We start from the raw sequence: 15989 nt of genomic DNA on the forward strand, positions 1-15989 counted from the left end.
TGGGGAAAATGTTGGAATCAATTATTAAAGAGGAAATAGCAGCGCATCTGGAAAGCAGTGACAGGATCAATCCAAGTCAGCATGGATTTATGGAAGGGAAATCATGCTCGACAAATCTTCTAGAATTTTTTGAGGATGTAACTAGTAGAGTGGACAAGGGAGAACCAGTGGATGTGGTGTATTTGGACTTTCAAAAGGCTTTTGACAAGGTCCCACACAAGAGATTGGTGTGCAAAATTAAAGCACATGGTATTGGGGGTAATGTATTGACGTGGATAGAGAACTGGTTGGTAGACAGGAAGCAAAGAGTCGGGATAAACGGGTCCTTTTTAGAATGGCAGGCAGTGACTAGTGGGGTGCCGCAGGGCTCAGTGCTGGGGCCCCAGCTATTTACAATATACATTAATGATTGAGATGAAGGAATTGAGAGTAATATCTCCAAGTTAGCAGATGACACTAAGCTGGGTGGCAGTGTGAGCTGTGAGGAGGATGCTAAGAGGCTGCAGGGACAGGTTAGGTGAGTGGGCAAATGCATGGCAGATGCAGCATAATGTGGATAAATGTGAGGTTATCCACTCTGGTGGCAAACACACGACGGCAGAATATTATCTGAATGGTGGCAGATTAGGAAAAGGGGAGGTGCAACAAGACCTGGTGTCATGGTACATCAGTCACTGAAGGTTGGCATGCAGGTACAGCAGGTGGTGAAGAAGGCAAATGGTATGTTGGCCTTCATAGCTAGGGGATGAGTATCGGAGCAGGGAGGTCTTGCTGCAGCTGTACAGGGCCTTGGTGAGGCCTCACCTGGAATATTGTGTTCAGTTTTGATCTCCTAATCTGAGGAACAATGTTCTTGTTATTGAGGGAGTGCAGCGAAGGTTCATCAGACTGATTCCCAGGATGGCAGGACTGACATATGAGGAGAGACTGGATCGACTGGGCCTGTATTCACCTGAGTTTAGATAAATAAGAGGGGATCTCATAGAAACATAAAATTCTGACAGGACTGGACAGGTTAGATACAGGAAGAATGTTCTCAATGTTGGGGGAGTCCAGAACCACGAGTCGCAGTCTAAGGCTAAGGGGTAAGCCATTTAGGATCAAGATGAGGAGAAACTTTTTCACTCAAGAGTTGTTAACCTGTGGAATTCTCTTCCGCAGAGAGTTGTTGATGCCAGTTCTTTAGATATCTTCAAGAGGGAGTTGGATATGGCCCTTATGGCTAAAGGGATCAAAGGGTATGGAGAAAAAGCAGGAAAGAGGTACTGAGATGAATGATCAGCCATGATTTTATTGAATGGTGGTGCAGGCTCGAAGGGCCAGATGGCCTACTTCTGCACCTATTTTCTATAACAGTTAATTCAAAAAAAGCTGGGAATCAATCTCCGGACCTTCTTGGTCTGTATGGCTCAGTAATGCAGTGGATAAATAGGAATACTGATCCATGCAAGAACCTTCTCTACTTGGGACCTCTATGACACTATGCTGATGTCCTGGAATTTGGAATGAACTCCAACAGCCTCGTGATGAAAGGTGCCCTGACATCCGTCACTGGACAGGCTCATCCATGAAAGATGGGCCGAATATCCAAGGTCAATTCTTGCAATCGGATCTCGTGTCGTTGTGTTCTGCAACCTGTTAGTTGTTGGAATGACCGATCCAGAATTGTAGTACACATGTTATACATGAACAAAAAGAATAAAAGAAAACTTCAATTATATAGTGCCTTTCATATCCTCAGGACATCCCAAAAATGCTTTACTGCCAAGGAAATACTTTTGAAATGTAATCATTGTTGTAATGTAGGAAACGCAGCAGCCAATTTGCGCACAGCAAGGCCCCATAAATATGAATTTGCTTGACCAGCAAATTGACCTGAATGGACTGCGTGTGCAAAAGTGTTTCATAGTAAGCTCTTCGCATCCAAGGTGTTCTTTTTAGTTAAAGCTCTGTACTCCATACATTCAACTGCTTTCATTCCTTTTCAGAAATTGAGTATGACCAAGGAAGGTTAACTGAAGAAGCACTTTAAAAATTCACAACTGACCCATATTCTGTTTTGGCTCACGCGACTAGGCAGAAAGCCTTAGGAGACTTTGGGATTGGTACCAAACCAGGAAACAAGCCTATGCTGGGAGGGCGACCTCGTCAATAGGAAAGGAAGGTTTGTCAGTCATGGTAATGCTAGGAAGTGCTGCAATTAAAGCTCTAGTCAAAGATTAGGCCAGGATATTCACCTGTACCATTGTTGGTCTGTGTTTTTAGAGGCAGTGCATCATGGGTGTGTACAGCAGTAAACATAATCTAAGGTTGCAACTGCAGATTAGAACGTGGAATTAGGGAGTTGTGTGTAGAATTAGTGTTTTAGAAACAGAAAGTGGAATCTGAAGCTGCAGATCAGGATTGAAGTCATGAACTGGAGCATGGAACAAGAGCACTGAAATGAGTGCCCATGTTGCTTTGCTGTTTTTATGGATATGACACTGACTTTGTTCCTGGTAGTGATTTGACAGCAAGTCTACACAATAAAACCAGCTACTCCTCTTTTTACCACTCTCTTTCCCCTCCCTCACTTAGGGGTATAAGTTTAAAGTGTGTGTTTCCTGCTGTTTTCAAGATGAATGGGGGCTATTCTGCCTGCAATGAGACAACTGACAATCACTGAATTCCAAAAACTGGCCCACCTGGCTTCATGCACATATTCAGGCTGGGAATTTGCTCATGTCGAGGGATCCGGGGCCGGCACTGACCCCACTGTCTAAAGTGATTCTTCCTTGATAGGGCTTGTTAAGACCGTCCATTGTGTTCCCCGGTGCAATTAGAGGAAGCAGATCCGGTGACGTCATTCATGAAGTGTCATCAGCAGGTTTCCTTAAAGGGACCATGGCCAACTTTGTTTTGACATGTGCTGTCAGTGTTCTACAGCACTGAACTGCTACAAACACTGACAATGACTGCACCCAGGTTCTCCCATGCTTATGGAGGGAGTCAGAGCATGCGGGGGGGGGGGTGGTCCTTTTCCCTGCCAATGGGCGGAAAAGACCTCCTCAGGATAACAACACAACCTGGTTGCACATTGCAGAGGAGGTCACAAGCAGGGATGTGGTCAGGAGGACCTGGCTGCTGTGCCGCAAACCTTTCAATTATCTCATTAGATCACGAAACATTAGTGCAAAGCCACACTCACCTTCCATCCTGCTGTGCCTCTCATCACATCCCCATCACTCTGCCATCCCTACGCTACCCATGCACACCAACTTACCACGCACCCCTCGCTCTATCTACTTTGGCACATCCCCGTCTCAGTAGCCACCCCTCGCACTCACCCTCATCCTAATGCAATCATATCAACTAACAACACATAGAGGTAGTTACTTGGATGCTTTATCCCATGCACATGTAAAGTCTGTCAAACATTGCAACTTTTATTTTCAACACTTTCCGTTCTTGGACAGATGTGTGCGCACCTTTGGAAGTGGTTTAGTGAGTTGCAGTGAATGGTGAGATATAGCGGTACCCCCTGAAATGGTGATGAGTGTGAAAGGAATGGCTTGGACATTGTAGGGATGCTGTAGTGGCGCCAACCTCGCACATCATGTGGCAGCCAGGGTGTACATCGTCAAGTGAAGTAAATCTGCCCATGGTCTCCTGGGCAGTAATGTGGTCAGGTGCTGATGCCTCTGACCTGTGCAGCAAAAGGTGATTGGGGTGAAGGTTGGTGTTGTTGTCGCTGCTGTTGTGCCTGGTGCTGCTGGTGTTGGGGCTGATCATGGTCAGATTCTGAGGACCAAGGTGAGACAGTATAAAGGGCACCCACGCTAATGGAATAGATGGCAGGTGAAGTAGAGATGACATAAGCATTGTGTCAATGGTGAGAGAGTTCTTCCAATGAGACGATACTGGATGGAGAGTGGAAAGCCTGCAGACTATCTGTACTGAAAATGTGCTGAGTAACAGCTTGTGGCTGAAGAAAGTGATGATCTTGCAGGTGGGAGCTTTTAGTGTACATTTGAAGCTTTCAAGTAATCAGCTGGAACAATGGCCACTGAACTCAAGCCATGAAGTTAAAGTGAAAAGTTAAGTTATAAAAGCCTGTTAATGATATGTCAACTAGATGCAAAGGAGATTAATTGGGCCTCCCACCGCTGCCTGTCGGGTCTGTTCAGCGCTGACAGACCCAACAATAGGAAAGGCGGGTTGACAGTGGGCTTCCGACCCGGTCAGAAAAAAACACTTTCCCACCCAACCCGCCACCGATCCTGCCTGCTGACACCTCCCCGCCGCCACTCCTCCTCATAAAATTTCGGCCTAAGTTTCTGCAGGCTGTAGCCTTTCAAAATAATTGTTTTAAAAAAAGACAACCTTCAAACATCACCTGTGTTAACCACCCTCACTCTCCCCCCTCCACCCAGCCCTTATCTTATGCCAGGGATATTTCCCTCAAGTCCACAGCAGCATATGGCTCCCACCCCAATCTCCACTCCTGATGTCATTCCCGCCAGCTTCAGGCGGAAGACATATGCAATATTAAAATGAAGCCTGGCTCTTGAAATCTTCCTCGCATCCTTCTCAATTTCTGGGTGTGCCACCCGCTTTGGACCCACCTCCAAACACACTAATCCCACCCCAAGCTAAAATTGGCCCCATAATTTCTAGGGCCTTGTCATTTAGCTCCACCTCCATCAAGTTCAAGGATGTATTCTGTCAGGCTCCTATGTTTTATCTTCCTTTTAGCCCAACAACTTAGCTAAAGTCATCCTTTTATCCATAATATTGCTCTCAACCACTTTAGAATTCTCCTCTCCAATATCCGCTTTATTAAAAAATGTTAAGTATTTATTAAATAATTCTGCCAATTAAATCATCAGCAAATTGGCAATCCAATCCTCTCAGGGGTGTCACCTCACTTTTTACAATTTCCTTTTTACTGATATAGAATCACAGCACAGGAGGCGGCCATTCGGCCTATCGTGCCTAGGCCAGCACTTTGAAAGAGCTACCCGATTCATCCCACTCCCTTCCACTTTCCCTATAGCCCTGCAAATGTTTCCTTTTCAAGTATATATTCAATTCCCCTTTGAAATTCACAACTGAATCTGCTTCACCATACTATACTGTTCCTTTTGATATTTAAAAAATATATTTTCCTCATATTTCCATAGATTGTCCTACCAAGCTCTTAACATTTTGTATTCTTTTTGTTTTCCATTATAATTCTTACAGTCCACATATGCCCTCGTCAATTTTATGTGAGGCTGGAGGCGTCAGGGAGCAACTGTCAATGTGGCTGGAGGAAAGATGTGGCAGTGGGGGTTGGGGGGGCTTGAATATGTCATTATGAATGGTGTGCATGTGCCTGATGCCGAGTGGCAGGGAAGTTGCACGTGTATGGAGACAAGCAGCAGCAACATGAGAAGCAGCTAAAACATCAGCATCAGTGTCGTATCAGAAAGCCACTCTAGGATCCAGAGAGAGGTAAAGTTGTTGGAGGTATTTAAAAGTAATTTGAATACGTTTTAATGTTCTCTCCCCAGAATTATGGAATGTTTTAATGTGTTATAAATCTAATATTTAGGAATGGGTGGAGAACCAATATAGTCAGGGATATGGTAGTTTCCCCCTTTTAGGAGAAATTGCCTTTTAAGAGTGAAACAGGTGTATTTTTTGATTGAATACATTTAAGTGCATGTGAAATTTGAGCTAATCGCTATATAGAGTACTATGCACCCTGATATGTTGGGACACATACCAGTTGCAAATCTTAGATTAGGATAATATGACACTTTTATTGATATAGAATCAAACATAATAAATATTTAGGCATAGAACTAATACCATCTTCAATTTTCAAAAATCAGTAGTTATGCTGTGATCAAAATTTGTTACATTAACAGAATTACAAACTTACCTAGTAGCCTGAAAATCAAGTGCAATTCGTCTTCTACAGTGGAACCAGGAAACAGAGGTCTACCAGCTGCCATTTCATAGAAGATACACCCAACACCCCTGGAACAAGTGAAAGAACAAGACATTGTAATCTGCACAAGAGAAGTATTTAGAACTATAATTTAGAATTTAAATGTACACATCACACTTCCCAACATACATAATCTTTCCCAAAATTCCTCTCAACAGCAAGTAAGATTTTCCAACAAAAAATTATCCTCAATAGAAAAGGGTTGACTATTCCTTCATAGTAGTAGCCATTCTTTAAGACACACTATATGTTGTAGGTAAAGTATCCAGCTCAGATAATCAGGGGTATGGTATGGCTGTCCCATTTTGTTCAGAATTGATATGACCTTCCCTCTGTCAGCCAAACAAATATCTCTGCTAGCAGCCATCCCAAGATACATGACTGTCCAGACCTCACTTCTTCGAGGAAAAGGCAAATGAAAACCTCTCCTGTTGGTTAGGAAAGCAAATTATACAAAAGTAAAGATTCTTAAAGGTTTCTCTTTAAAAAAAACTGCTTAAAAAAAACTTTTGAATAGCAAAATATTTTTTTTAATTGACTCGTAATCTATTACACACGTTACTGTTCATCAGCCCATCAGCTTATGCAGGTAATATCTGTTACTTCTGAACGCTGCCGGCAAGACTGGAGAAATGCAGAGTTTCATCTTTTCGTTATTTGTCTTTTTACCTTTTTGTGTTTTAATTTGCGGAAGTTAACACTTCCTCGAATAAAGATGACTTTTGTTGAAGCAAGGTGCAATGGCGGTGAGAAAAAGATTACAATTGGATTCAAAGAGACCAGTCTTTCATCTTGTTGCATTTCACATATTAAATTTATAAGTAATACATGAGGAAAAGGTAGAGCCAGTGTGCCTGTTGCATGTTTCGGGTCACTTCTGTACATGGTCCAAGCATCTTATGTTCAGGACTTTAGTTGTGTTGGGCTGAACCATTCAAGGGCTCTCTAGAAGAGCCATAATACATTTTTTACTCTATCACAGGTTATTGTGGTTCTCGGGAATGCGGCAGTGGCAGGGGACTACGGGGCACATTCCTTTTACATAATGGTAGCAGCACAGTTTTGGAGCAGTCTTTACCAGAAAGGTGCAAGGAGATCATCCAGTAGTGATAATGGGCCCAAGTTTCCACAAGAAAAAAACGGGCGCCCCTCCGAGCTGGGCGCCCGTTTTTCGCGCCTAAAAAAAATCCTCGGTATTCTCCACCGACTTACAGGTCCTCTGGCCCTCGGCGCAACCAGCACGAGCTGTGGGGGGGGGGGGGGGGGCGGAGCCAGGTCCCGGCGCTGAAAACAGTGCCGGAACCTCTGCACATGCGCGCTACAGTCGGCACGCAAGTGCAGTAGCTCCAGGCGCTGAACTGTGTGGGAGGGGCCCGAAGCACGCAGCCCCTAGCCCTGGCTGAATGGCCTCACTGGGGCTGCGTGAATAAGGCTCCTCCCACGGCCAGCTCCTGCTCCCCCCCCGCCGACCAGACCCGACACCCGCTCCACCCCCCCCACCCCCCGACTGACCCGACCGCCACCCCCCCCACCCCACACTGGATCCGATCTGACCTCTCCCTTCCCCACCCACCCCACCCATCTATCTCTCTCTCTCTCTCTCTCTCTCTCTCTCCGACACGAACGGCTTTCTTTCCACACCCCCCCACTCCCGCTCAGTGGCACGAACGGCTGCAGAATTCTCCCTGGCTGAAGCACTTTCACACAGGTAGGAAGATGGTTTATTTAATCTTTTCTTGGCTTATAAATGTTTATTCAGGTTGGATTTATTTGTATAATATTTGTAAAAGTATAAATAAGGATTTATTGTCAAATTTAATGAGTTCCCTTCCCCCCCCTCCCCCCCACCTCGTTCTGGACGCCTAATTTGTAACCTCCGCCTGATTTTTTTTAATGTGTAGAACAGGTTTTTTCAGTTCTACAAAAATCTTCACTGGCTCCATTCTACTTTAATTTGGAGTACATTTTCACTGTGGAAACTTTCAAATCAGGCGTCAGTGGCCGGACACGCCCCCTTTTGAAGAAAAAATTCTGTTCTAAACTAGAACTGTTCTACCTGACTAGAACCGCAGAAAAAAAAAATGTGGAGAATTGCGATTTCTAAAATAGTCCGTTCTCCACCAGTTGCTCCTAAAAATCCGACGCGAATCATGTGGAAACTTGGGCCCATAGTGTGTGAATCAAATCAATAGAACTGATAACCTGAAGAACCACAAAGTAACATTTTGGAAAGTTAATAAGGGATAACATTGAGTTTGTGAGGGATGGTTCTCTACTACAGCAGGATAAGTAGTGACGGAGCTCTTAAATGAGCCAGATGAACCGGGATGCCTGGATGATACAGAAGGTGGCCCAAAGAATGGACCTATAGTTATCAGAATTCATCAAGCTTTGTATAATGTTGTGCACTACAAGATTATACCAATAGTTTTTAGTCTATCAGCTGTAACTATGCCAAAAAGCTCATGTAACCAAATGTATTAAAACCCTGGATGAAAAATCTTCCAGCTGCATTATCCAAGTAACCAGCTGTACTTAATAAACTATGCATATCTCTAAAGATGGAAATATTGTGTGACATCTACAATATTTGGAGTACAGGCATGGCACTACCACTTGCCAACTCTCAGACTTTATGGTAATTTTAATACTAGTTCGGTTGTATAATCACTGACGTTCAGGTGAATGTAACCCTCCAGGCAGAGGCATTACGGTCACTGGTGAGGTTTGGACATCCGATCCCACCACTGTCTTTAAATTTATGGTCTATTTTTCAAAGGTGCATATCAAAACACTTGGTTCACATGCAGTACCAGAATGCTAGAATAGAAAAGGGATCATAAATGGTGGGAAGTTATTTATAACATGGGCCAGTATCCATGAATAAGAATCATGTCTATAGAAACATAGAAATTTACAGTGCAGGAGGAGGCCATTTCGCCCCATCGTGTCCATGCCGGCCGACAAAGAGCCGCATGGCACCTGGTCAGCAGCCCCGAAGGCCACATATAAACCTATGAACAATGACGGAAAGGCAAAGAGCACCCAGCCCAACCAGTGCGCCCCACACAACTACCACATCCCCACACTAACACACTCCATCCCAACCAGAGCCATGCGATCTCCTGGGAGAGGCAAAAACCAGACAAAAACCCAGGCCAACTTAGAGAGAAAAAAAATCTGGGAAAATTCCTCTCCGGCACATCCAGGCGATCGAAACCAGTCCAGATCATCACCCTGGCCGTACTCAACTCCCTGCAGCACCCACCAGCATATCTGCACCGGCCAACGAAAGGTCATCCAGTCTAATCACAATTACCAGCTCTAGGTCCGTAACCCTGCAGGTTACGGCACCCCAAGTGCCCATCCAACCATCTCTTAAAAGTGGTGAGGTTTCTGCATCCACCACTCTTCCAGGCAGCGAATTCCAGATCCCCACAACCCTCTGCGTAAAGATCCCCTCAAATCCCCTCCAAACCTTCCACCAACCACCCCAAAACTATGCCCCCTCGTGATAGACCCCATCACCAATGGAAATAAGCCCTTACTATCCATTATGTCCAGGCCCCTCAATATTCCGCACACCTCAATGAGGTCTCCTCTCAACCTCTTCTGTTCCAATTTGTCCTCATAACTAAGGTTTTCCATTCCAGGCAGCATCCTAGTAAATCTCCTCTGCACCCTCTCGAGTGCAACCACGTCCTTCCCTTAATACATAATCATATGTTGATGATTATTGTTCAAATTGTCGTTTTAATTGCTCTCGTTTTCCTTTCTATAATTAGGAAACTACTTACGATAATTAAAGGGAAAGTTCTTTAGCTTCCTGCAAGAAAGACTCTGGGACTACTGGGCTGGGATCAAAATGAGTAAAACCCATGTCACAGGCGTTCCAGGGTTTTAAGGCAATATTGACGTGCAGTGACTAGTGGGTACCACAGGGAACGAGAGAACAGCTCCGCAGGTTGGGCTATAAAAGCGCTGGAGTGGTGGGCCCTGGGACATTGTGGCCCCCCGACCTGCGAGAAAACAGCTCCGCAGGTCGGGCTATAAAAGAGCTGGAGTGGCAGATCACTTCAACCTCCAGCGCGAGCTGCTCCAAGTATGCGATGATTTTGAGATGGGCGGCTGAGTGGCGCGTGGGCAAGAACATTGGTTGGGTCCAGGTACAGAGTCGTTGGAAGATTGGGGCGGATGAGTGGTGAGTGTTTGTGGTGGAGGAGCGGCGAGAAGTTGTGGCGGAGATGCGACAGATGAGGGTACAGGGTCCAGAAGAACCGAGGGCCCAGGGGCAGCATGGGCCAGCCCACACTGCAATACGTGCGCTCACTTGGTCCGCAGCAGAGCAGGTCTCCAGTCGCCCTGGTTAACCCTGGTCACTGGAAAAAGACCTAGCTCTGTCAAGGCAATGTGGTGGCTGATGTGCAACGGTCACCACACGTTAAAAAAAATTTGCGCACAGGCATCTTCCACCCCTTCAATTGGAGTACATGACTGGAACATCGGGTCCTTCATCGAAACGCCTGTGAACTCGTGGAAGCAAGTCATCCTTGTTCGAGGGACCGCCTATGATGATGATGACCACAGGGATCAGTGCTTAGGCCCCAGCTATTATATATATATATATATATATATATTTATATATAAATGATTTAGAACCAAATGTAATATTTCCAAGTTTGCTGACGACACAAAACTAGGTGGGATTGTGGGAGGAGGATGCAAAGATTCTGCAAGGCAATTTAGATAGGTTGAGTGAGTGAACAAACACTTGGCAGATGCAGTATAATGTGGATAAATGTGAAGTTACCCGGTTTGGTAGGAAAAACATAAGGACATAGTATTATTTAAATGGTGATGGCTTGGGAAGTGTGATGTACAGAGGGACCTGGGTGTCCTTGTACAGTCATTGAAAGCAAACATGCAGGTGCAGCAAGCAGTTAGGAAGGCAAAAGGTATGTTGGCCTTCATAGAAACATAGAAAACAGGTGCAGGAGTAGGCCATTCGAGCCTGCACCACCATTCAATAAGATCATGGCTGATCATTCCCTCAGTACCCCTTTCCTGCTTTCTCTCCATACCCCTTTGATGCCTTTAGCCGTAAGGGCCATATCTAACTCCCACTTGGCTATATCCAACGAACTGGCATCAATAACTCTCTGCGTTAGGGAATTCCACAGGTTAACAACTCTCTGAGTAAAGAAGTTTCTCCTCATCTCGGTCGTAAATGGCTTACCCCTTATCCTAAGACTATGTCCCCTGGTTCTGGACATCCCCAACATCGGGAACATTCTTCCTGCATCTAACCTGTCCAGTCCCGTCCCGTCAGAATTTTATATGTTTCTATGAGATCCCTTCTCTTCCTTCCAAACTCCAGTGAATACAGGTCCAGTCGATCCAGTCTCTCCACATATGTCAGTCCTGCCATCCCGGGAATGAGTCTGGTGAACCTTCGCTGCACTCCCTCAATAGCAAGAATGTTCTTCCTCAGATTGGGAGAACAAAACCGAACACAATATTCCAGGTGAGGCCTCACTAAGGCCCTGTACAACTGCAATAAGACCTCCCTGCTCCTATACTCAAATCCCCTAGCTATGAAGACCAACATGCCATTTGCCTTCTTCACCGCCTGCTGAACCTGCATGCCAACTTTCAATGACTGATGTACCATGACACCCAGGTCTCACTGCACCTCCCCATTTCCTAATCTGCCGCCATTCAGATAATATTCTGCCTTCCTGTCTTGTTTTTGCCACCAAAGTGGATAACTTCACATTTATCCACATAAAACTGCATCAGTCACGCGTTTGCCCACTCACCTAACCTGTCCAAGTCACCCTGCAGCCTTTTAATGTCCTCCTCAGAGCTCACACCACCACCCAGCTTAGTGTCATCTGCAAACTTGGAGATATTACACTCAATTCCCTCATGCAAATTATTAATGTCTATTGTAAATAGCTGGGGTCCCAGCACTGAGCCCTGCGGTACCCCATTAGTCACTGCCTGCCATTCTGAAATGGACCAGTTTATCCCAACTCTCTGTTTCCTGTCTGCCAACCAGTTCTCTATCCACGTTAGTACATTAACCCAATACCATGTGCTTTAATTTTGCACACTAATCTCGTGTGGGACTTTGTCAAAAGTCTTTTGAAAGTCCAAATACATCACGTCCACTGGTTCTCCCTTGTCCACTCTACTAGTTACATCCTCAAATTTTTTTTAGAAGATTTGTCAAGCAGGATTTCCCTTTCATAAATCCATGCTGACTTGGGCTGATCCCGTCACTGCTTTCCAAATGTGCTGCAATTTATCTTTAATTGATTCCAACATTTTCCCCATTACTGATGTCAGGCTAACCGGTCTATAATTCCCCGTTTTCTCTCTCCCTCCTTTCTTAAAAAGTGGTGTTACATCAGCTACCCTCCAGGCCATAGGAACTGATTCAGAGTCGATAGACTGTTGGAAAATGATCACCAATGCATCCACTATTTCGAGGGCCACTTCCTTAAGTACTCTGGGATGCAGATTATCAGGCCCCAGGGATTTATCGGCCTTCAATCCCATCAATTTCCCTAATACAATTTCCTGCCGAATAAGGATTTCCTTCAGTTCCTCCTTTTCACTCGACCCTCGGTCCCCTAGTATTTCCGGAAGGTTATTTGGTGATCATTTTCCAACAGTCTATCGACTCTGGATCAGTTCCAATGGACTGGAGGGTAGCTAATGTAACACCACTTTTTAAAAAAGGAGGGAGAGAGAAAACAGGAAATTATTAGCCTGACATCAGTAGTGGGGAAAATGTTGGAATCAATTATTAAAGATAAATAGCAGCACATTTGGAAAGCAGTGACAGGATCGGTCCAAGTCAGCATGGATTTGTGAAAGGGAAATCATGCTTGACAAATCTTCTGGAATTTTTTGAGGGTGTAACTAGTAGAGTGGATAAGGGAGAACCAGTGGATGTGGTGTATTTGGACTTTCAAAAGGCTTTTGACAAGGTCCCACATAAGAGATTGGTGTGCAAAATTAAAGCACATGGTTTTGGGGGCAATGTACTGACGTGGATAGAGAATTGGTTGGCAGACAGGAAGCAGAGAGTCGGGATAAACGGGTCCTTTTCGGAATGGCAGGCAGTGACGAGTGGGATGCCGCAGGGCTCGGTGCTGGGACCCAGCTCTATACAATATACATTAACAATTTGGAAGAAGGAATTGAGTGTAATATCTCCAAGTTTGCAGATGACACTAAACTGAGTGGCGGTGTGAGCTGTGAGGAGGACGCTAAGATGCTGCAGGGTGATTTGGACAGGTTAGGTGAGTGGGCAAATGCGTGGCAGATGCAGTATAATGTGGATAAATGTGAGGTTATCCACTTTGGTGGCAAAAACACGAAGGCAGAATATTATCTGAATGGTGACAGATTAGGAAAAGGGGAGGTGCAACGAGACCTGGGTATCATGGTTCATCAGTCACTGAAAGTTGGCATGCAGGTACAGCAGGCGGTGAAGGCGGCAAATGGCATGTTGGCCTTCATAGCTAGGGGATTTGAGTATCGGAGCAGGGAGGTCTTACTGCAATTGTACAGGGCCTTGGTGAGGCCTCACCTGGAATATTGTGTTCAGTTTTGGTCTCCGAATCTGAGGAAGGGCGTTCTTGCTATTGAGCGAGTGCAGCGAAGGTTCAGCAGACTGATTCCAGGGATGGCTGGACTGACACATGAGGATAGACTGGATCAACTGGGCCTTTATACACTTGAGTTTAAAAGGATGAGAGGGGATCTCATCGAAACGTACAAGATTCTGACAGGACGGGACAGGTCAGATGCGGGAAGAATGTTCCCGATGTTGGGGAAGTCGAGAACCAGGGGACACAGTCTTAGGGTAAGGGGTAGGCCATTTAGGACTGAGATGAGGAGAAACTTCTTCACTCAGAGTTGTTAACCTGTGGAATTCCCTGCCGCAGAGAGTCGTTGATGCCAGTTCATTGGATATATTCAAGAGGGAGTTAGATATAGCCCTTACGGCTAAAGGGATCAAGGGGTATGGAGAGAAAGCAGGAAAGGGGTACTGAGGTGAATGATCAGCCAGGATGATCAGGGCTGGGTATTCAACATTCAGGAAGGATAGAATAAAACGAAAAGGAGGTGGGGTAGCATTGCTGGTTAAAGTGGAGGTTAATGCAATAGTTAGGAAGGACATTAGCTTGGATGATGTGGAATCTATATGGGTAGAGCTGCAGAACACCAAAAGGGCAAAAAACATCAGTGGGAGTTGTGTACAGATCTCCAAACAGTAGTAGTGATGTTGGGGAGGGCATCAAACAGGAAATTAGGGGTGCATGCAATAAAGGTGCAGCAGTTATCATGGGTGACTTTAATATGCATATAGATTGGGCTAACCAAACTGGAGGCTATACGGTGGAGGAGGATTTCCTGGAGTGCATAAGGGATGGTTTTCTAGACCAGTATGTCGAGGAACCAACTCGGGGGAGACCATCTTAGACTGGGTGTTGTGTAATGAGAGAGGATTAATTAGCAATCTCGTTATGCGAGGCCCCTTGGGAAAGAGTGACCATAATATGGTGGAATTCTACATTGGGATGGAGAATGAAACAGTTAATTCAGAGACCATGGTCCAGAACTTAAAGAAGGGTAACTTTGAAGGTATGAGGCGTGAATTGGCTAGGATGGATTGGCAAATGATACTTAAGGGGTTGACAGTGGATGGGCAATGGCAGACATTTAGAGACCGCATGGATGAATTACAACAATTGTACATCCATGTCTGACGTAAAAATAAAAAAGGGAAGGTGGCTCAACTGTGGCTATCAAGGGAAATCAGGGATAGCATTAAAGCCAAGGAAGTGGCATACAAATTGGCCAGAAATAGCAGTGAACCCGGGGACTGGGAGAAATTTAGAACTCAGCAGAGGAGGACAAAGGGTTTGATTAGGGCAGGGAAAATTGCAGGGAACATTAAGACGGACTGCCAACGTTTCTATATATATATATATATGTAAAGAGAAAAAGGTTAGTAAAGACAAACGTAGGTCCTCTGCAGTCAGAATCAGGGGAAGTCATAACGGGGAACAAAGAAATGGCAGACCAACTGAACAAGTACTTTGGTTCGGTATTCACTAAGGAGGACACAAACAACCTTCCGGATATAAAAGGCGTCAGAGGGTCTAGTAAGAAGGAGGAACTGAGGGAAATCCTTATTAGAAATTGTGATGGGGAAATTGATGGGATTGAAGGCCGATAAATCCCAGGGCCTGATGGACTGCATCCGAGAGTACTTAAGGAGGTGGCCTTGGAAATAGCGGATGCATTGACAGTCATTTTCCAACATTCCATAGACTCTGGATCAGTTCCTATCGAGTGGAGGGTAGCCACTGTAACTCCATTTTTTAAAAAAGGAGGGAGAGAGAATACAGGGAATTACAGACCGGTCAGCGTGACATCGGTAGTGGGTAAAATGATGGAATCAATTATTAAGGATGTCATAGCAGCGCATTTGGAAAGAGGTGACATGATAGGTCCAAGTCAGCATGGATTTGTGAAAGGGAAATCATGCTTGACAAATCTTCTGAAATTTTTTGAGGATGTTTCCAGTAGAGTGGACAAGGGAGAACCAGTTGATGTGGTATATTTGGACTTTCAGAAAGCTTTCGATAAGGTCCCACACAAGAGATTAATGTGCAAACTTAAATCACATGGGATTGGAGGGTAGTGTGCTGACATGGATTGAGAACTGGTTGGCAGACAGGAAGCAAAGAGTAGGAGTAAATGGGTACTTTTCAGAATGGCAGGCAGTGACTAGTGGGGTACCGCAAGGTTCTGTGCTGGGGCCCCAGCTGTTTACATTGTACATTAATGATTTAGACGAGGGGATTAAATGCAGTATCTCCAAATTTGCGGATGACACTAAGTTGGGTGGCAGTGTGAGCTGCGAGGAGGATGCTATGAGGCTGCAGAGTGATTTGGATAGGTTAGGTGAGTGGGCAAATGCATGGCA

General features: G+C 45.1%; 1 protein-coding gene across 8 annotated transcripts in view; it reads right to left on the reverse strand.

Moving 5' to 3' along the window:
• cdk17 (cyclin dependent kinase 17) overlaps positions 1-15989 on the reverse strand; it is a 235815-nt gene that overhangs the window by 17589 nt on the left and 202237 nt on the right. For all 8 annotated transcript variants that reach the window (XM_070897702.1, XM_070897695.1, XM_070897696.1 and 5 more), the window contains one exon: positions 5909-6006. In XM_070897702.1, the coding sequence (XP_070753803.1) occupies positions 5909-6006 (98 nt within the window). The remainder of the gene's footprint in view (positions 1-5908; positions 6007-15989) is intronic.

Source organism: Pristiophorus japonicus, chromosome 13 (assembly GCF_044704955.1).
Source record: "Pristiophorus japonicus isolate sPriJap1 chromosome 13, sPriJap1.hap1, whole genome shotgun sequence".
NCBI lineage: Eukaryota > Metazoa > Chordata > Chondrichthyes > Pristiophoridae > Pristiophorus > Pristiophorus japonicus.